This window comes from Camelus ferus, chromosome 1 (genome assembly GCF_009834535.1).
Source record: "Camelus ferus isolate YT-003-E chromosome 1, BCGSAC_Cfer_1.0, whole genome shotgun sequence".
Taxonomy (NCBI): Eukaryota; Metazoa; Chordata; class Mammalia; order Artiodactyla; family Camelidae; genus Camelus; species Camelus ferus.
This window is the reverse complement of record NC_045696.1, coordinates 70,028,539-70,050,307: the sequence shown is the minus strand read 5'-3', so window position 1 is coordinate 70,050,307 and position 21,769 is coordinate 70,028,539. Positions and strand designations below refer to the sequence as shown.

The 21,769-nt window shown below is 38.6% G+C and overlaps 2 protein-coding genes and 1 long non-coding RNA gene across 9 annotated transcripts in view; 1 reads left to right on the top strand and 2 right to left on the bottom strand.

Annotated features, from left to right (window-relative positions):
* The window catches only part of LIPH (lipase H), a 45,104-nt gene extending 36,352 nt beyond the window's left edge, over positions 1 to 8,752 (bottom strand). Inside the window, exons 1-2 of one of the 5 annotated variants that reach the window (XM_032482893.1) lie at positions 8,486 to 8,637; positions 1,768 to 1,873 (exon numbers count right to left, since the gene is read on the bottom strand). Coding sequence is in view for 3 of the 5 variants with exons in the window: in XM_032482891.1 (XP_032338782.1) it covers positions 8,486 to 8,534 (49 nt within the window). In the remaining 2 variants the exon portion in view is untranslated. Of the gene's footprint in view, positions 1 to 1,767; positions 1,874 to 8,485 lie in introns of all 5 variants that reach the window. The other 4 variants (XR_004320982.1, XM_032482891.1, XM_014562691.2 and 1 more) reach the window with 4 other exon arrangements.
* Positions 8,753 to 15,468: 6,716 nt separating this feature from the next.
* The window catches only part of SENP2 (SUMO specific peptidase 2), a 29,169-nt gene continuing 22,868 nt past the window's right edge, over positions 15,469 to 21,769 (top strand). For 2 of the 3 annotated variants that reach the window (XM_006188820.3, XM_014562710.2), the window contains exons 1-3: positions 15,469 to 15,769; positions 17,921 to 17,976; positions 21,355 to 21,488. In XM_006188820.3, the coding sequence (XP_006188882.1) occupies positions 15,669 to 15,769; positions 17,921 to 17,976; positions 21,355 to 21,488 (291 nt within the window). In that variant the 5' untranslated portion in view covers positions 15,469 to 15,668. The remainder of the gene's footprint in view (positions 15,770 to 17,920; positions 17,977 to 21,354; positions 21,489 to 21,769) is intronic. The other variant, XM_032482883.1, reaches the window with a different exon arrangement.
* LOC116664452 overlaps positions 18,263 to 21,769 on the bottom strand; it is a 28,323-nt gene continuing 24,816 nt past the window's right edge. Inside the window, exon 4 of the long non-coding RNA XR_004320984.1 lies at positions 18,263 to 18,273. This is a non-coding gene — a long non-coding RNA (uncharacterized LOC116664452). The remainder of the gene's footprint in view (positions 18,274 to 21,769) is intronic.

Below are 21,769 nucleotides of genomic sequence, written 5' to 3'. Positions count from 1 at the left end.
TGCTACTTCAGTGTTTGTAGTGACTTAATGGAACATGAAGTACCACAGATAATAAGGGTGAAGTGTGTATAAAATTACCTTCTGGAGCCGTATTTCCCTGGTTATATAGTTTTAGTTCTATCACGTACGAGGTCACTGCTCGCAGTGAGTCCTTTTCTAGGCTTCTCCATTCCCCCTGTGATGACTGGATCTTGCTTCCTTTTTAAGAAGGGTGGGGAAGCTATAGCTCAAATGGTAGAGCACATGCTGAGCATGCGCAAGACCCTGGGTTCAATCCCCCATACCTCCATTAAAATGATTAAATCAATAGACGGCATTATCTCCAGGCCCTTTCCCCCAAAACAACAACAACAACAAAAAAGGGTAGTGGATAATATAGTTCCTAAGTGCATTCATATCTGTAAATGAATTCCTTGGGTATTCTTTCCCCCAGATTTATAGGCATAATCTACTTCCTTCCGATATTGAATTCCACTCCTGAGAACTTTTCCCCTTAAATGTTACTTGCTTTTTTGCTACCACAAACCTGAAGCATTCTTTCCTTATTCTGAAATAACTTCCCCACTAGCATAGAAGCTCCAAGATAACTGATCTATTTGTTCATCCATTCTTGTATTCCCAGTGCCAAGAAAAGGGCCTGGCTCAGAGTTGGCTTCAGTAAATGTTTCCAGAATAAATGAATATCAACCTGTTAACACATTATTCAGCCATTCAGAATGATCCATATAAATACTATAAAGAGTGTATAATGGAATGTTTATAAAATAAATGAAGTGTGAAATGGTACATGCATTCTTACTGAAACTATGGAAAAATATGCCTGCAGGTGACAAGGCCTGGAAAACAATATGCAGACAGAAATGGGTCACACTTCCATTTCCAGTGTTCTTTGTTTAAAATTGCCTTAGGTTATTAACCCTTTCCCCCTCAGAATTAATAACATCTTAAAAAGAAAACATTTACATTTATCTTATTTTGGACCATATGACAAATTAGTTTAAGCTCCTTGAGGGCAGGCATTGTGTTATTATTTTTAGTTTAGCATTGTGTCCCTTGCACCAAGCGCAGAAACTTTTCTTATCATTGGGCCCAAAATTCTCAGGCAATTCGGAGAACATGCAAGGACTGGATATATATGGGGGGGTTTTGTTTTGTTTTGTTGTTTTATTTTGTATTTTTATTGAAGTATGGTCAGTTTACAATGTTGTGTCACTTTCTGACAATACTTCAGTCATACAGGAACATATGTATATTTGTTTTCATATTCTTTTTCACCATAAAGACTGGATATATGTGAAGAGCAAATGTGTTAAGTTGCTTCACCCTCATAAATATAGTTCTTTAAACTTTTTTTATTTTTCAGCGGGAGGTAATTAGGTTTATTTATTTATTTGGTTTTTTCAATGGAGGTACCAGGGATTGAACCCATGACCTCCATGCGCTCTACCGCTTGAGCTATACCCTCCCCCTCTAGTTCTTTAAACTTTATGTTGTACTTTAGAAACACTTTATATTATTTCTAAAATGATTAACTACTTACTATATATGCCTTCAGAAAGCAAACCTCTTGTTCATCGTTTCATTGTTTTGTTATAAAGTCAAGTTTGCTCAGAGGTAGTATTAACAGAACTCAACTGAGAAACACAGAACATGTTAAACTGGTTTTTAAAGCTTACCCTCTTTTGTTAGAGTTTATTTGAAACAGGAGAAACTCTGCCTTTCCTCTTTAGACTAGTTTGAAATTCAGTCACTCTGAAATGCCATTACCTGTTTACAATTGGAAAATTACAATTGGATGGATGATGTCTCCTGTCCAGTGAGGAATTCAGACTCCTACATAGAGCAGGCCTGATTATCATTCACTGCCTTCCCTCTGTTAAATTAAAAGAAACATATCCAAGTAGGATGTCAGGGAAGTCAGACTATAACATCTTCAGAGATAACATATTTGTGCTGGAGATATTTTGTTATGATCCAATTCATGACTGCCCAAAGGCCTAACCTGGCCACACCCATTAGAATATTGTCTATAGGTGTTTTCCTGCTATAAAGCAAAGTTGAGCGGTTTAACAGTGACCCTTGGCCCACAAAGCTGAAAATATTTACCATCTGGCTCTCTACAGAAAAAGCTTGCCAGCCTTGGTCTAATGTCTTAAAAACACAACACGATTTTGGAAAGAGCATGGGTTTTGAAGACAGACCTATGTTTGAGGTCCAGCTCCATTGCCCACTAGCTATGTGACCTCTGGTAATTAATTACCTAACTTCTCTGGGCCTCAGTTTTGCATGTGTAGTATGATCATAATAATGCAAATCTGTCAAGCAGTGCTTTGCAGAACCATATTGAGCCCAAGGCAAGAAAAAAAAACACACTATATATATATATATATATATATATATATATATATATATATATATCAAATACATATGTATAAATTTATCAAAATATCCTCCCATATTTTCAGCCAAGTGAAACATAGCCTTTCATTATTTAGTCTGTTCATACACCATTGTCAACTTTCATAAACCAGCTAGCAAGGAAGTGAGTTGGCATGGGCCCGGGAATGCCGGCAGATTGGAAATGATTTTTCCTATTGTACAATAGCACATAGTTGTAAGACAAGCAATCATCTATCTTATTAAAATTTTTGATGTTTTATTCATTATAGATTTACCTTGATTTTGGTCTTTAAAAATATTACATCAAAATATCATTTATGCATTATAATATGCATTATTAATATATGCATACTACTGTTAGCATTAAATATTAAATGATAGTAAATATTATTTAGATATTAATATCATTTAAATGTTGCATTAAAATATCATAAAAATTTAAAAATTTTAAATTGCTTTAAAAGTCATAAATAAATATAATTTATCTTGGTTACTCTTTGGATGTTCCTTCCACCTTTAAACTGCACCTGGTGGGTGCCTCAGTTGCCTCATCCTAATCCCAGCCCTGCTGTCAAGACTGTTGTGAGAATGAGAGATAATGTCTGTGGAGTAAATAAAGCATTACATGGTACATACTGGATGCCAAAATTTGTAATTGTTGATGGTAAGTTGGGTTAATAGTATTGCTCTTATAAGGTTTTTATGAAGACTAAATAACTTAATGTGGGATTTGATATAAACAGTTGTTAAATAATTTAAATAAATTCCTTCCTTGAAATGTTACGGAAATGACAGGCCAAGAAACAAGCACCACTCGGAGGGTTGGAGTACTCAGATTTATTGTGCCGGTGGGCTCAGAGGGGCTTCTGCTCCGAAGCTCTGAGCACCTCCAAGACGTGTGCATGAGGTTTTATAGGATTAATTACAAGCTTGGGGTATTCGGCCAATAGGCATGGAATAGCTTTAGCAGCATCATTATCACAAAAGTAGAAGCAGGGAGGCAGCAAACCAACATTTCAAGGCCAGATATGTCTCTCTGAAAATCTAGCTGGCTAGCAAAAAAAACATGAGCAGGGAATCAGCAAACCGACACTTATTAGATTTATGAGTTAGCCCAGCAGAACTCAGATCAGTAATCCGACACTTGTTACACTTAGAGTTGCGAGTAGGCCCAGCCAGGCTTTTCCTTCACACCATCAGTTTAGTTTTCTTAATCCAAACAAGGATTTTGGAAAAGGGAAGCTTTATTAGCCAGTGCACAGGTGACAGTGCTTCTCACCGACCAGAGAACTGGGTTTGTTTCTGGCTCTGTCATTAACAAGGTAAAACAAATAACCTATTTGGGCCATCATTTTTCTCATATGAAAATGAGAGTTTGGTTCCTCATTCCTTAGCCACTTCACTAACCCTCACATTCCTTTTGGACACAAAATTCTAAGATCTGCAAACTACTAATTTGAAAGGACAAGAGATATCTACTTAGGAGAACAAATTTCCAGGGCTTTCTAACTAACCAAAGGCAACCCTAATCTAAAAATATTAATGTATCAAGGCATTAAACTTTCTTTTAATTTTAATTAGAAGACCTGAAAATAATCATACTTTATTCTTGTAATTAGAATGTTGATCAGATAGGTGTCTTGTCACCTTTATATCAAGCAGTATTTTTTAGCTAACTGGATACATTTTAGTTAACAAACATGGTTCCACATGCTATAATAAGGATGCATCTTGAAAACATTACAATAAGTGAAAGACTCCAGTCACAAAAGACCACACATCCTATGACGCTATTCATATGCAATGTCCAGAACAGGGAAGTCAATAGAAACAGGAAGTAGAATAGTGGTTGCTTATGGCTGGGGGATGGGAGGAGATGAAGTGACAGGGTGAGATAGTTAAAGGGTACTGGGTTCCTTTCTGAGGTTATGAAAGTGTTCTGAAGTTGGCTGGTGATAGTTGCATTTTTCTGTGAATATACTAAAACACACTGAATTGTATACTTTAAATGGGTGAATTATATAGTATGTGAGTTGTATCTCAATAAGACTGTTTTTAAATAATGGCTCCAGTAATTTCACACTTTCATGGAAAGAGTGGGAAAAACGACAAAAGTGTTTTGGAAGTGACTGGGCAGAAGTTTTACTTTTTCTGTCAAAATCAAAACAGGACCCCAATTTTCCAACTTGCTTTCTTTCCCCTTGGAACCTGAGGCTGATGGACCTCCATTGTCTACCACTGCAGGTTAACTAAAGCCCCCGCTTTGGTCAGTCTGTGTTGGGGGTAGGGGAGGGATTGTAGTTGTTCCTGTGCAGAATAAATTACTCTTATTCTCAGGCTTAGGGACCACATAAGCTGTTGTTTGCTTTACCTTTACGACAGAAAATTGGGTTGGCTAGACAAAATGCCCTCTTGGTTGGAAGGATGTCTCTCGCTTTTATCCACCAGCTATAGTTCTTTAGGCTACAATCAAGAAAACAGGGAGATACCTGTTTCTGATCACTGACAACCTTTCTCCCTTTCTGATGAAATTTCCAAGGGATCCTTTTACTCCGTATTCGGAAGACACACTGCCCTGAAGCTAAATAAAGCTGCCCATGCTGTCTTGGTGTCATACTTAGTTCTGGCTTTTTAGCTTCTACCTGCTTTTGGAGGAACTGATTTCATCCTCCACACCTCTGATTGGGGGAAAACTTCTACAGAGAGAGGAAACTCCTCATTCACATCCAAAGAGGTGACTGTGAAAAGAGAAAATAGAATTGCAGATGAAGCAATTGTGAGTGTGGTAAAGAGGGGAGAAAATTCTGAGATTCTGTGGGAGTCGATAAGCAAATGTTGAGGGGTGGGTATAGCCGCTCATTGGTGCAGTGCAGTGCTTAACATGCACAAGGTTGTGGGTTAATCCCCAGTACCTCTGTTAAAATAAAAATTTTTTTTAAAATAAACAAAGGTGAACCTCTCAATATGGCCAAGTCAGGTGATTAAAAATGAAAGTATCAGTTTTTCTCAGACCCGTGGTTGGTGAAATTTCGTCCACTAACCTCCAAACCCCAGTGACAGTGGCGACATTCCGCTTAATTTAACTTTGATGAACCGTATCCAGTCAGGAAGTAAAACAGGCAGGGCCCTGACTCACACTTTTTTTATGTCAAGTTCTGGGTTCCAAGGTGTACCCACCTCCAAATATGACACAAATGTGTATGAATAACTTTGTCAAGGCTGCCTCAAAATATTTACTGAGACTCAGACCTAGATTAAGGGATACATTGTTGAGTATTTTGCAGGCTGGGCAGTGGATGCTGGTCAGTGTCCAGGTCACAGCTCACCACGTGTTAACTGATGAGGCCTGGAGCTTTCCAGAAACCCACACTTGAGCACACTCTTAGGTTTGCTCTGAAGGAACTTCCTAAAGTCCCAGAAATAAAAATTTCTTTAGCTCAGAAACTTTGATTTGAAAAGATTAGAAAATGAGTTAGACTCCTACTTTGAAGACAGAAGTAGAAAGGAAAGGTGACATGTCCCTACAATGAAATTCTATTGATTTTTTTTAAATCGGAAAAAGTAACTCAGTTTATATTTTTTTATGCAGAGGACCGCCCTGAATTTGGCACTAAAAATTCGTCCTGAGCCAGATTGTGTTGAGTTCACAGTTGGCCAGGGCCAAAACTGGTGGAATAGCCTTGTTTCTCTTTCACCCGGGGCAGAGACAGGCAGAAGCATACGGGCAAGATGCCATCTTGGTTGGAAGGACATCCCTGCTTTTAACCACCAGCTTGTATTTCTTTAGGCTATAACCAAGAAAACAAATGGGATGCCAGATTTCCTCACTCTCATCTCTTAATCACGTGCACAAATACGCAAATTTACACCCCACCTTCTTACTCACCTTTGTCCCCTGTGTATTGGAGAAGGAGTTATACACACACAGAGTTATAAATCATCTAGGGAGGATTTCTAGTATCCGAAGAAATAATTCTCTCTCTGTTTTTGGCACTAAGCTAGACTCTCTAGGAAAATATCTACCCCATTTTATACAAGTTGCCATAGGCCAAAATATCGACTGCAGAGTAACTTTAAAAAATACCTATGACTAGCAGCCTTAATTTAGAACAATAATTATCAGCCTGTGTTCCTTGAACCACCTGCAAGCTGAAAAACCTTGAGGGTTTGTTTAAAATGCAGATTACAGGACCTCCCCCTCCAGACCCACTGAGTCTGGACTGCTGGAGAAACGAGTCTCTGCATTTTAAGCAAATTCCCAGAATGATTCTGGTCCACACTAGAGTTTGCTAGCCATTGCTGTGAAGATTATGGCAAACATTCCTATTATGATTTCACAACAGTTAGAACAACAAAATAAAAATCTCCGAAAGTGAATGATGTGTATTCTTGGGCTTTCAGAATCCCATCTTAATCAGTTGCTAATTTGGGGATTGCAAGCCAAGGAAGGGAAAAACAAGAAGTCAATGCAAATACAGTCAATAACTTCTGCATGTTATTCAACACCCTCCCCCATTAAAGTTCTAAATTGGTGGTTTTGCAGATACTGAGAAATCTGGATTTAGCTTATAGCTTTAATTATGCTTTTTCCTTCTGGCTATTTATCGAGTTTATTGTGATGTATCTCTATCTGCTTAGGTTCTATCCTGCAGCAGTGGGTCTTATAGAATGACTTAAAACAAGACTTACTGATGAGACAAAGGCAAGTAAAAAGGCAGGTCACAAAAAAAATTAAGTTCCAACTTTGTAAACTGAGATGTATAATGGGAAACTGGAAGAAAGTACTCAAAATTATCATTAGGTTTTTGTGTTTAGTTCCCACTTGCTTTAAGGTACCTCTTAATTTATTTTATTAAAAAAAATTTTAAAGTGATAATAAATACAAACTTTAAAATATTGACTTCTCAATGAAAAATATCATCACTAGTTTAATTTTAACTTAGAATTAAATCAACTCCAAAAGCACAAATTAAGAAAAATGTATTTATAAGCCTGAAATCATAATACAACTATTTTGATTTTTCCATTTCCTTCTAAACTTTATGTACAGGCATACATACATGACTTTAGCATAATTGTAACCTTAGTTTATCTACAAATCCGAGTTCTGCTTTTTTGATGCATTATTTTATAAACATGTTTGCATGTTTCTACATAGCTTAAGAATTATTTTAAAGGCTATGTATTTCTAAAAGTTGATACATTATACCTTACCCATTCCTGTATGTAGGAACATTACTGCTATATCTAGTTTCAACTTATTATAAATAACATAGAATCACTTTGTATATGAGGTTTTGTTTTTGTTTTTTTGTTGTTGTTTTTTTTTTACAAAATATTTCTTTAGAATAAATTCCCAGCAATGGTTTTACTAGTTCAAGGGCATGTACATTTTTATGGGTCCTAATATATTAACATATTTTCCTTAAAAAAAATTGTACCAATCCTCATTACCATAAACTATGTGAAAAAGTACTGAATTCCTAAAAAGGAATTGATTAATTTTTTAAAGCATTTCACTTTACTTTTGTTACCTTGCTGTGTACATTACTGTTTTAATTTTTATTTCTTCATTGTGATTAATAATTTTAAAGTTATCAACATGCCAAGCACCATTCCAAGACGTTTACAATATAAAACCATGCTTTTTATAAGAATAATGTAAATGAACCCTTGATGCATGAAAGCTAAAAAAAAACCTACCCTCTGTTTTAGATATTATAATAAAATTTAAAATTCCCAGAAAATAAATGATCTTATTTCAATGAGGTGGAAAGGCACAGAAAATTTAACTATGGAAGAAAAAACACTGTTCTAAATTTTTCAACATATTTAATTTTTTTTTACATCAGAAGAACCTTCTAGTTCAATGGAATAATTATTTCTTTTACTACTAAGGAAAAATCTTTTTTTTTTTTTTTTTTTTTCAGAATTAGAAAGTTCATTTTATCCATTTCTTCCCTCCTGAAAAATGACTGTGTGAAACTTAAAAGCCCAACGAAGGAATTTAAAAGGATAATAAAATGACAGTAATACAAATAATATTTTTTAAATAATTAAGAAAGCCATTCAATAAATGACCTACCTGATCTCACCAAGCACATCAAACTGATGAGGAAGGATAATCTCAGCATATGGAAACTGGAGACAGTGTGTGTCACATTCACAAGAAGAATGATTTCCTTCCCGGAGTCTTAGACTTTCCACTCAGCGAGAGCTCAGATAACTAATCCAGAGGTGTGGTGACAACAGGAAGTTCCCAAGGGACTGCAGGCGGGTCCCAACCCTTTCAGGACATGTGACTCCCTTTCAGGACATGTGACTCCTCCTCTTTTCAATAAAAGGTCAGGCACATTTCTGCCTTACACAACTTTATGCATATCTTAATATTATAATATGTCTCTGCAGAATGACGAGTTCAAAATAGCTTCATTCTTTGTGGGCGGTTTATTAGTTGTTTGGCTTGGTGTGTCGAAATCAAGTGTGATTTGAGATATTTTCCCTTCTTGTTCTTGTGAATGAAACAAACCCAGTTAGTATTCTGTTGGCCTGTGTATACAAAACTAGTTTTTATGTTTATTCATATACTCATTTCTCATAAGACAGTCTTATTTTATTAAGAACATTTTATTAAGTCCAATCATGTACCTGTATTTGTCAAAATATGCTTCGAATTAAAGACAACTTTTTAACAGGTACTATCCAGAGTTCCTATCTCTCCATTTTCCTTCTCCTCTTCCTCTTTTTTTTTTTTTTTTTTTTTTTTAAGGAAAAGTTGATGCAAAAGCTTTAGAGAACTATGCCAAATCCATCCACCTCAAGGTTGGAAGTAACTAAATTTGTGCTTCACAGCTACAAGGTAATTTAATTCTCTCTGGTGGAAGTGCTTGCAACACTTAGGCTTGTGGTGGTGGTCTGATGGGCTGAAAAATAAACTAGTAAATGAACACAGAAACAACTTAAAAATACATTTTCATCCCAAATATCAGGCAAAAGCCACTAGTCATTTAGTGTCGTCTATCTGAAGTATGTGTTTTATGCAGTGACAGCATTTCTTATGTAAGTTTCTCAGTTCCCTGTATCTGCACGACATTTAAGTAGCAGGGGATTCCCTGCAGGAAGTAGATTCCAGCAATGGTCTCCAAGGAATTGGTACGTAAGAATCAGCCGGGGAGCTTTTACAAGTTTTGTGTATGAGTTTCTGTGTCACACCTCAGACCTAATGAATGGGAGACTCCCGAGCAATGGTCCACTGACCAGGGTTCAAATCCCATGTCTGCCAGTCACTAGTTGTATGGCCTTAAGCAAAACATTTAAGTTCTCTAACTCCTAGTTTTCTCAATTGTAAAATGAAGATAGTAAAACTACAAATCTCACCAGGTTGTTATATGGATTAAATGAGATATTGCAAATAAAGTTCTCAGCGCCATGCCTACATCCAAGGTAAATGCACTCCCAGCTTGGTAACTATTGTTATTACCTATCTGGTTATGCAATCTGCACCTTTCCCTCCCCTCGGAAGGTGGGCTGTACAACACTGAGAAGGATCCGGTGGAGAAGCTCTGTGGGTATGTGGGAATGAAAAACACCTTCTACCAGGTAAATGATTTTAGCTAGCACTTAAGTCTGTTTTTGTCTTTTGTCTCCTGCTTAAAGAAATAAATTAAGGAGACATAAATAGGAAAATCAAACAGGTGGCCCACTAACTTTTTAATTTTTCCATTTGCAATAAGCTTTACTAATTTGAAAACAACTGCCCTCTGGAACAAATGGGGAATTGTTTCCCATTCTCTTAGGAACACGTTATGGAATGCATTACCCATGTTAGATCAGTGTACTTGCCTGATAAATATTTGTTGAATTTCTATCAGTTTTAGTACCATGCCAAGTATTTATCTAGACAGAGCCAATGTACATTTTCCTGGAAACTAGCCAATTATAGGAATAAGAATCATTTCCGTTGGGAGGCTTCTTTGTGTTACTATTAATGATTTTCCTGTTGGGGGCATAGAAGGTCCATAACTTCCTAGCTGTGTGCTCCTTTCTACTTCCAGCACCCAAAACAGCACAAGAATCAATGGGAGTGAGAATTTGGCGTGTATGAATAGGGAAATGATAAAGAAATTTGAAGAAAGGTTGTGAAGAACTGTATGTCATGCTTAGGATATTGGATTTTATCTTCAAGACAGTGGGAACCTAGCTTTTTCTTGTTCACTTATTTATATATTATTATTATATAGTAATAGTAATAAATATAATGAGTAATATATATGATTATAGATAATAATATATTATTGTTAACTTATTATTATTATGTGAATAATTTTTGGGGGTAGTTCATGACAAAATGAGAAGGAAAATGTCTACCTACTACTTTTCTGGCCTAAGAAATATTTTTCATGGAAAAGAGCTACTTTGTTTTAGAAACCATGACTTCCTTACAAACCATGTAGCAAACAAAATCAGCAGAAGTCCAGGGCTTTCAGTAACAGCTTCCAGAGTGCTATTCAGAACATTTCAAGAAGAGATGGCTCTAGCAAGGCCTATATGCACATTGGCAAGATAGAGGCAAAATGTATTTTACTTACTAAAAGTTCATTTAAAAAAAAATCAACAAAAATTTCCGGAGAATGTTCAATATTTAAAGCCTGGGTGCCATGTTTTTTAGATTTATTTGGACCTTAAACTGTTATTTAAAGATATTGTTACTAGAGTCAGGTTTCTGTTTTTATTTGTATTTAGCTGGCTTCCCAAGCATTGGTCATAAGAATCCTGGACCTTCATTAGACAGTTACTCCCTGGAGCATGCTCAGAGTTGTCTGTGTGGGAAACAACTCTATGGAAAAGTCCACCCCTGTAATTTCAGAGGTCTATCCTTGTGACTTTTGACTTGGGCGTCCGTTTGGAACCATCGTGAACCGTTTGAGGGACTCTCACTGTCTAAATCAGGAGGGCTCCTCTCACCAGGTGCTTCCTGCACTTCCGGCTGCACCTCCGTTTCAGCTGCCCCCAGAGGTGCTGTCTCTCTTTTTGAGGTTCTCCCTGGGCCCATCCAAAGTAAATTTCAGGGTTGCCACATATTTTAAGTCAGACTATTCCAAACAAACCTCCCAGTGAAAAGCAACCCAGCCATTTTTAGTGGTTCAGTTAACAGAAGACTAGAAACGTATCTTATACATTTTACTTTCCTTAATAAATAAGAACAATGAAAGTATAAATTTGCCTTTCTTAACAACAACAAAAGGTAACAAAAGAACAGCAACAAAAGACATAAAAAGAGAGATCCTGAAAATACATAGAAGAGGGACAGGATAGAAGAGGCGTCAGCTCTTGTGACGCTGTGGGAAATGATCAGGCCCTCAATGACAATAATTTTGATTAGTGTTACCAAATTGGTCGTATGGTCCCCGACTTGGGCCCTAGCCAGGTGGTTCTTAGCGGGGATGGTTCTTTTTCTGTTCAGACTTGCGTCGCCAGTAATGAAACCGATGCGAGGACTGAAACAGCAAAGCTTTATTCAAGGGCTAGAGAACGGAGAAGCAGGAACTTATTTTGAAAACCAACTTCTCAACTCAGCTGGGCCTAAGACACTACCTATATAGGAGGGTCGAAGTAAAAGCAGGGAATTGAGTAAAGAGAGGAAGGAATATTCATGACTTATCCAAGCACAAGGGTGTTTGCTGGGAACTGAGATAACACTCCTTTTCAGACCTTTTATGGGCTCTTCCGGCTGTTGCCATGGCAACTGTCAACTGTCGGAGCACTGGTGGGGGTGTTATTTAGCATGCAAATGTATTACTATGAATGTATAATGAGGCTGAAGGTCTACTGGAGGTCAGGTTTTCCACCATCCTGGGCCTAGCTGGTTCTAACTGGTTCTAGTGGGCTATTTTTCTCTTCTGGTGGTTTCCTGTAAGACTAGGGTAACACTTCTTCGCAGTTCATGTTCCCTCAAGGAAGGGGGAGGGTTAGAGATCGAGAGATCGAGGCCAACAACCATTGAGGAGGGGAAGGGACAGATCTGTGGAAAATGTAGGTTGCAGAACTGGCAAGTTAAATGGCTTATTAGATATGAAAAAGGAAAGAGAACAGAAACTTTAAGCACTTAGTTATGCTGGGCATGGAAGTAGGGACTTCACATACACAAATACATTTAGTGCACCCACAGACCTGAGAAGCAGGTTTGATGAACCCTATTTTACAGATTAGGAAATAGGCTTCGGTAGGGCCTGGTGCTATCATCTCTACACATGAGGCCAGCTGAGCCATTCTCAGTCACTGTGAGCAAATTTTCTAATAAAATCTAGGACAAGAAAGCTGTACTTGTTTTTGGCACAATAAGGCCAAAGTTATTATTAGACAGATTGAATAAGATCAAAGTCGCGTTATCAAGAGGACATGTTTTTCTTGAGTACCAGAGGGGTTTATCTCCAGAAGGAAATTGATCTTCAGGGTGGAGAATTATGTTCGATTTTAGGCACATTAGGCCCAAACCAACAACATCTCAGAGGGCTCCTCCCCTCTTCCTTCAAATGGCCCCGATCTCCCTTCTGACAGGGGTCAGCAAAAGCAAAGTTCAGAGGAAATCTTTTAACACTCCAAGAATGCTGGCCAAGGGGAAAATTTGCAAGACTGAAGAATGGATTAGAGGGCTGGGTCTTCATTGTTCTGAGCAGGGTAGTTGGGTTAGGAGGAAGATGGGGGTGGGGCCCTGGAGAGGCTTGAAGGAGAGGATCTCTGCACAAGGAGGAGGAGGGTCTTTTTGGAAAACTGGGGCAACCGGTTAGGATATCCTGCAAAAACTTAAGCAAGGAATTTGTGCTCCTCCGGCAGTACAACAATGCAAATTATCCAAACCAAGGGCAGAAATCTCAATATCCTTGTTATTCCATATGATTTTGGGATTCTCCTCTGGGCCTCTGGTGAAGAGATCCTGGGAATGGCTGCAGCAGTAGTGGATTTGGGGTTAAGGATAATCCCACTCCTTGGCCAGTGGAGGGGCAGTGGTTCATGCCTCTACTGTGGACGACAAGACATCGAAGGCAACAACTGGCAAACAAGACCTAGGCGGAAGCGACCGTAAGGCTGAATCCCCTTCCTTTCTCCCTTTCAGAGGGTGACTAGAGACACTAAGAAGACACAAAGTGGGTGTGTATGTGTGTGGAGGGGCTGGCATCATTACTGTTTGCTGATAAGGTCCAGAGATTTGGACAGAGGTCTGTAATTCCAATTTTTATGGGAGGTGACCAGCATTTCAGTATTGGGTGTGTGTGGGTGCTGTTAATGAGATAGGAAAAGAAATAAAATTGCATTGTGGTGTTGTAGTAGGCTGCTCTATGACTTGATGCCAATGTTTCTTATATCTTGGTGGCCAGAACCTGGGAGAAGCTGCTATTCTCAAGCAGCTTGCAGTTTTCTGATTTATGTTTTGAATGAAGACCACTCTTGTTTTGGAGAGCTCTTTCCTAATACTTGAGTGGTCTTATAGTGACTAATACTTGACTAACTTTTATAGTGGAATGGAGAGTTGGGACACAGCTGAACTACCCTGCATAATAATGCCAATGGCAGTCTTCTTTTATGTTAATTTAGGAGTCAGCCTGAAGGGAGTTGGGATAAAGGAGAAAGAGAAATTATTTTCTGTTGGTGACTTGTAGAAACTGTTGAGAAGAGTGGAGAGATGACCTTGAGGGGCTGAGAATCCTTTTGGGAAGCAATGGGCTCTAGATGCTGTACTTGTAATAGCCATCTCTGAATCTCTTCAGCTTTTTAATTCTATTATTCCCAAACTATCTGTAACAGCCCGATGTTAGCTGTATTTTAGGGAATTGAGGGAGGAGCCCTTGTCCACACTTAAGATTTGCTTCTACATCTAGGAATGCCATCCCCCCAGGTGTGTGGTGGTAGCCACAGGTGGGTGGTTGGTGATTCTGGGGCACTAATGGATGGGTTGCAGCAGAATCCCCGAACAACGCTTATTGAGCCAAGGATGAGGCTGTACTGGGGATTGCATGTGTTGAAGTTCAAGCGAATCTGGAAGACTGACCTTAACTGAATCATGGTAAGGATCAAATGCATTCAGGGGCGGATTCGTGGTGTATGAAAACCTTTGAGGATTCCCAAGAGTGCTGGGGGCGGTTGGGAGCAGGGGGTGAGGCTGGATTTTCTTTTAGTATGTAGGGTGGGGCTTCTTCTGTTATTGATAATTAACAGGAAGGGTGACCTCTAGATAAGAGGAGACTAATTAGCGGCACTCCCTGCCAACTCTTGGGGAGAGTATTAGGTACTAGTAGGCCACAGGTAGCTCTTGATCCTTAAGTTTCAGTGAAGCCTTCCTTGAGTTCTCCCCTTTCTCTTCCCCTCCCCAGTGGACAGTTTTCCTTTCTCTGGCTCCTACTGCAGTTTGTACCCACCTTTATCACAGCAGCCAATTATCTTTTTTAAAAAGTATAATTGAAGTATAGTTGACTTACGACAGCCAATTATCTTGTAATTTGTAATCATGTCTCTCCCAGTAGACTCTAGGCGAGGGACTGGTGCTGATACGCAGACCCAGGTTCAAATTTCAGCTGTGCCACTAGCTAGCTTTGTGACCTTAGGCAGTTACTTAATCAATCTATGCCTCGTTTTCCTTATGTATTAAAAATGGGCAGCAGGCTTCACATCGCCTGTTGTTGCTGGGAGAAATGAAGGTGGCAGTGCATATAAAGCACCAGGCATAAGTTATGAGCAAATTATGGGCGCCTAGCAGGGAAAACATCTGTTAATTAACCTGACTTATCTTTATTTTGTGCACTCAAACATCTACTGATCCCTGCTGTATTTCAGGCCCCGGGAGCGCTCCCTCCCGGTTGGAGAAGCCTCACGTGCGGCCTGTGGGCCTTGTCCCGCGGGCCGCCTCAGGAATGGCTCCGCCAGAGAGAAAACCCCGCCCACAGCCCTAGCGATCTCCTCAGCGATTGGACCCGGACCGTCCCGCAGGCTTTCTGGTTGCTAGGCTCGGGAGGTGGGGACCTAGGTTGCGCGTGCGCTGATTGAGGGTGAAGATGCTTTCCGGTCGGGAGGGAGGAGGTGACGTCAGGAGCAGTGGCCAGCCGGGGCCTCCTGTAGCCCTGGGGACGTTGTTTCTGTGGGCCCTAGGACCGCGTCACAAGTCGGCGACTGAACCTTGGCGGTGGTAGCCGAGGCGGCGAAGGCGGCAGCGGCGGCGACAGCTCTGGGGTTTGCGTCTCGGGGTGTGTCGGCCGCCGCTGCTGCTTGGGCCTGGTATGTACAAATGGCTGGTTAGGATTCTCGGCACCATTTTCCGTTTCTGTGACCGACCGGTGCCCCCTGCCCGGGCCCTCCTGAAGAGGCGGCGCTCGAACAGGTGAGAGGAGGAGAGGGGCCGAGCGCCGGCCTGGCTGTTCCCCTCCCCCACCCCGGGCTGGGCTGGCATAGCGCTGATCAAGCCAGGCAGGCCCCGCTCAGCAGAAACAGGTAGCTGGGCGGAGGCCGTAGAGGTGCGGGTCGCGGGTATCCTGGTGACGTCGCTCCTCCACGCTGTGCGGATGCGGCTGCTGATGATGGAAAGAGCTAGTGGTCGGTATGGTTAGGATCTTTCTTGTCAGAGTCCAAGCTGGTTGCTGTCAGTAAATGGGGCTTTATCTTATTTTGCTGCTCTTAGGTTGAAAACTGAAAATGGAAGGAATACTGTCTTTGTTGTGGCTCACTGTTTACAAAGCAAACTCCCAAGTGTCATCTATAGGCAGTAGGTGCAGTTATGGGACGTGAGATTCATAGCTTGCCCAAAGCCGTTTTGACCACAAGTGCTGTTCTGTTAACACTAAGAGACAGCAGCTGTCTTGTTCTGAAACAGACGTCAAACTGTGTGTGTGTGTGTGTGTGTGTGTGTGTGTGTTGCCTGAGGGAGAGTGATTCTGTCTTTTAGAATTACTGTATGAGAAAAAATTGGTACCTTATTCCTTTAAAAAGATCACTAATCTGTACTCTAAAATTCAGTTAAAAGTTGGGGGGAAACTAAAAGTTATTCTTAGCATTTACCCCTTGGTTTGTCCCATTTCATAGTGCCTTCTTGCCTAAGAATTAATATAGAGAATAAAATAACATACCAATTCTATACATAACCCCTCAACTTTTAGTGATCAAGTATTATACTTTTATTAAGCTCTAAGATCATTGAAGGGTGGTTTCTTGGAGCTTGAGAGAACAAGATGATTACTACATGAGTGAGAATGCAGGTCATTGATGAAATTGGTGATAGGCTAAATTCCATCATGTGTTCCAGAGAGGGCAACATTTCAACAAACTCTTTCTACCTTTCTGTAGTGTTGGCATAGGATCGTTTGAGAACAAGATATAAAGTGTCTAAAATGATGTTTAACATATATAAAGGTGGTGTTTGTTTATTCTGGCCCAATGGCCTTGTACAAAGGCTGGTGCATGATAGGTACTTGGTGCACATTTATTGAATAATTGGGGGGAGGGTAGAGCTCAAGTGGTAGAACACTTGCTTAGCATGCATGAGGTCCTGGGTTCAATCCCCAGTACCTCCTCTGAAAGTAAATAAACCTAGTTACCTCCCCCCACCAAAATAAAATAATTAAATAATACTATAATAAATTAAACATAAGGTTATTGAATATGGAATATTAATTCCCTCTCCCCTGTCCTTTACTTTTACCGCGAATCTCTGCTAAGTCAGGGAAACAGTGGTTTGAAGATCAAAACCCTGTTGCTTACCACACATCCTTAATTTAAAACAGCTCTTCTCATTGTAAGGTATTTTTCAGTTGAAATGAAGCCAGAAAATCTTGTTGGAATGTTTAAAGTTATGAACTGAATGGTATTCTCCAGGGATGTATTCTGTTCATTTTTTTTGTAAACATAATCATTCATAATCATCTATAGAAAGGTGATTAATAGTATGCCATGAGCCTTTAACATTCTTGAAGTATAAGTCCAAAAACTTTCCTGAATTACCAGATTCTTTGTTACCACTGTAATATAGTTTCCATGATAAAAATGTAGTTAAAATATAATACCTTTTCTGGCTAAGAATTAACTTTTAAGGCTCTGTATTGTCTACCTCTGTCTGAGGTAGGAAATGACTTTCTTTGGGTAGGGTGTCATCTTTCAAAAGGAAACTTTTTTTTTGTTTTTAAATCATTTCTGGAGAGAAAAGGAAATAACTAGTCCTACGATTTTCCTTATGTTCATTTACTAGTTAAGTGATTTCTGGCCAGTTTCATGTTTGTACTTGAGCCAGACTACAGATTATTTATTATATAATAGGGAGTTTTGGGTCTCTCTCATAGAGTGGAAACCATAGTGCGACATCTTCAGATGCTAAAGGCCTACTGTAGAATAGTGTTCTCTTTTAAAACATCAGTTGGATCTCATTTTATGATAAGGTTAATGGAGGAGGGTGTTGTATGAATAGTAAGTTTACTTATGGAAATGGATATGTGTGTATATGAATATACAGGCACATATATTTCTCTCTTTTCTCTTTTTTTAGCACTCTGTTTTCTACAGTGGACACTGATGAAATACCAGCCAAAAGACCAAGATTAGGTATGAAATACTAATTTTAAAAATTAGGTTTTTAAATCAGAAAAACATATGTGTGGACAAAATTCCAAAGGTAAAAAGTAAGTGAGAAAGTGAAAAGTAAGTCTCTCACCTGTTGCTCTTCTACTCAGTTATCTCCTCTAGAGTTAACCAGTGTTACCAGTTTCTTTCCAGATAAACAAGCGTGTATGTTGAAAGTGCAGTTCAAAATTCTTAATCTTCCTGTAAAGAAAAAGTGCTTTTTAAATTTGGGGAGAAAACATAAAAACTACTTCATACTGAGTCATCTAGTTCAGATGTCTGAGTGAACCAATCTAATGTGTTGCCTTGAATTGTTTACTTCCCTGTATCTGAAGGGCTATACATCGCTTGGTAGAAGAGAATAAAACTAGACTAAAGGCACAATGGTATACTATAATAATATTTTACTCTTTCTCAAAAATGCATGCAAATTTGAATCTACCTCCAGATTGTGGTAGAGAGTGGACGTGTCTGTGTTAAGATTTCATTTAAATCCAATGAGTGTTTATTGAGCCTGTCTTACTGTTAAGCAATGTGTTAGGTTCTATGGGAAACAAACAAAAGTGAGGACCACAGGATCTGTTTTTAAGAACCTTGCAATTGTAGGGGTATGTGATTACATAGTGGGGGGTTTAAGATAAGTACATAAATAATGTCAGTGTCTGAGGAAATGATAAATGAAATAAGAAAGGGAGTAACAAAATTCTGTCCGATTTTCAGCTTATTTAGAGTCTCAGTAAATATTTGGTGAAGGAGCTAGTATGTGAGAAAGGTCCTGAAGGATGGATAAGGTTTCAACAGAGAACATTAGGAAGGAAAAGCATTCTAGGCAGAGGGAACCGCATGGAAAAGCTGTGCAATTAAGGAAATAGTGCAGAGAATTTAGGGGAAAAGTTGACAAGACAGAGTTCAAATTATAGAGGACTCTGAATGCCAGGAATTTATACTAAATTCATTAGGACAGTATTTCCCAAAGCACAGGGTAGATACCAATTCAAGAAATGATTTTAGGAGATAAAACACATAGCATTAAGTAACATCTGAATTATATTATAAACTAAAAAAGTTGTATCCTCTTGAGTTATTTTTAATTTCTGATTATTTTAAGCAGAAAAATGTCGATTTAATGTGAATGTTTATTTAATACTTGTCAAATACAGGCTAATCTTCCCTTTTTTAACAGGCCCAGCTAGAACTTAATATTGTTGTGTTTTCATTTCTTTGTAAGGCAAATGATGTTGCTTTATGTTAATAGTAGCAATATTAGGGGGAAGTGTATAGCTGAGTGGTAGAGTGCATGCCCAGCATGCACCAGGTCCTGGCTTCAATTCCCAGTACCTCCATTAAATAAATAAAATATAAACCTAATTACCCCCCTTCAAAAAAAAAAAAAAAAACAATAGCAATATAAATATTTGTTTAGCAGAAAAAATGAGTTAATTTTATAGAAAGATATAAATAAAAAACTATGTGTGATTAAAAAAAAACAAACTTTGATAGTGGTATTGGAGAAATTTCCTGAAATAATTCTGGTAATCATCTGTTTTATCGGCTTCTTATGTTAAGGATCTCTCCCGCCATGATTTCCATGAAATATGTATTAAGATTTTCTGAATGGAAACAAGAAGGGAACCTAAGCCAAGGGGGAAGCAGTGGTTAGCAGAGCTAATACTTATGGTCAGAGTTCATGAAAGTCTTTTGCAGTGCTGGCCAGTAGAACTCTGCGTTAATGGCTACTGAACACCTGAAGTGGGACTATGCAACCGAGGGACTGAATTTAATTTTAATTAAATTTAATTAGATAATTACAGATAGATACTGGCTACTATATGAGACAGTACGAGTCTGTTGGTCGATTTTGAGGGAAAAAAAAGAAAGGGTGAAAAGAAGGAGGAGCTTAGAATTGCAAATTTAGGACTTTACAGATAAAAGGGAGTTTAAGAGATCTACTTAGACTAGTCTCAGGAAAATAAGGTAGTCTTATCCTCATTTTACAGATGAAGTGGGCCTTCCTGCCTCCCCCTTCCCCCTTTTTAAGTCAGTGAGATCTTTTGACATAATCTTAGGGCATACTCACAGATTTTGACAAAATTTATAGGAAAATAAATATGACGATACTTCTTGTACCCACTATGTATGTTATTAAGAGTACCTCCTGCCTCTTGGGGTTTGGATGACAGTCTGGATCAAGCACCAATCTGTAAAGTTCTTTTTCTCCCACTTACAGCATAGTAGAATGTAAGTGATATTCTTAAGCATTATTAGAGGGGTAACCTGGACTTCTTTCTAATTCCTAAAATAAGAAACAAGTCATTTGCAAATTTTGCTACTTTTAACTATTGACTAGTGACAAATTACTTCAAACTGGATTCTGCTTTACGCAACTATCACATCTTCCCTGTAGTTTAAGTTATTCCCCTGTCTTTCTGGAAAGCACTTTATATCTTACATGTTCTGGAGTGCTTGTTGCTTAAAAGCCACCATTTCACTTTCAGGCTGTTTTTCTGTAAAGCAGAATGTGGCTAAGATGATGGTCCCTTTTCTCAAACTAGTGCTTTAAAATACTCTTGATTAGGAAATAAAAGGAAATCTTTGAAAACAAATCAGCAGTGTAGGAAGTGAGAAAGAGGTAGTATAATAAAAGGAGGAAGTGGGGAAAGCACTGAAATCTACCCCTCCCCCTTATTTATTTACTTAGTTATTTTGCAATCTTTATTTTTGGTGTCAGGGAGGGGTGAGTCTCATATCTTCCAAGACATCTTCAGTAAAAAGATAGCTTTGTTTCTTCATAGATGTTTAAGAGCTCCACATCTTATACTTCACTAATTTCCACCCTGGATGTAGCTAAGATGTAATAGGCTCTTAGTAAGCAGTTGTTTAGGACAGCCATATTGTTACCTGCCTGGGAAGTAAGGACAAACCAGAGAGTAAATGGTAGTGCTTCCTGTAGTATCTGCCATACCTAGTGACTGTATGCTCCAGCTTGTCTAAGTTATATCCTTATTTCTCTGGTAAAGATTTAATTTCTGTATTCTGGAAAACTCATTGCTTAAAAGCAGTCATTTCAGGCCTTTTTTTGTGTGTGTGTGAATCAGAATGTGATTTGCTAAAGTGATGGTTTCATGCTTTTGTAGCCTCCCAAATATTTTACTAAAACAAAACAAAATAAACTAAAAATCACAGTGTTGGAATTGCACTTATTCAGGGAGGAGAAAAATTATTTGTACTAGTACCTTTTTGTCTCAATATGACTGCTAAAAAAAATTGAGAGAGGCCTTTTCTAAGATAGTAATATTATTTTGCTAAAAGCTTAATTATTCCATATTTATATGTATATGTAATCTATATTATACTTTCTAGATTGCTTTATTCACCAAGTGAAAAACAGTCTCTACAATGCTGCCAGCTTATTTGGATTCCCATTCCAGCTGACCACAAAGCCCATGGTAACTTCTGCTTGTAATGGAACACGGAATGTGGCCCCTTCAGGAGAGGTCAGTGGGGATAGGGGGGCTTCACTGGGGCTACTGGTCTTTGTACTTAATCATTATAGTTAAATTTTAGAAATATTCTCTTTTTAGGAATTAATGTGTAGAATGACTTCTTTCCAGAAATGTTCATGTCTTTATTAGCCTTGATATAAAGACCAAAAATGGAAAAGTTAAGACATTACACACTTAAAAAAATATTTATGAAGAGCCTAATTACTAATACAGTTGACCTTTGAACAACACTTGGGTTTTAGGCACCAACCCTCCACGCAGTTGAAAATTCA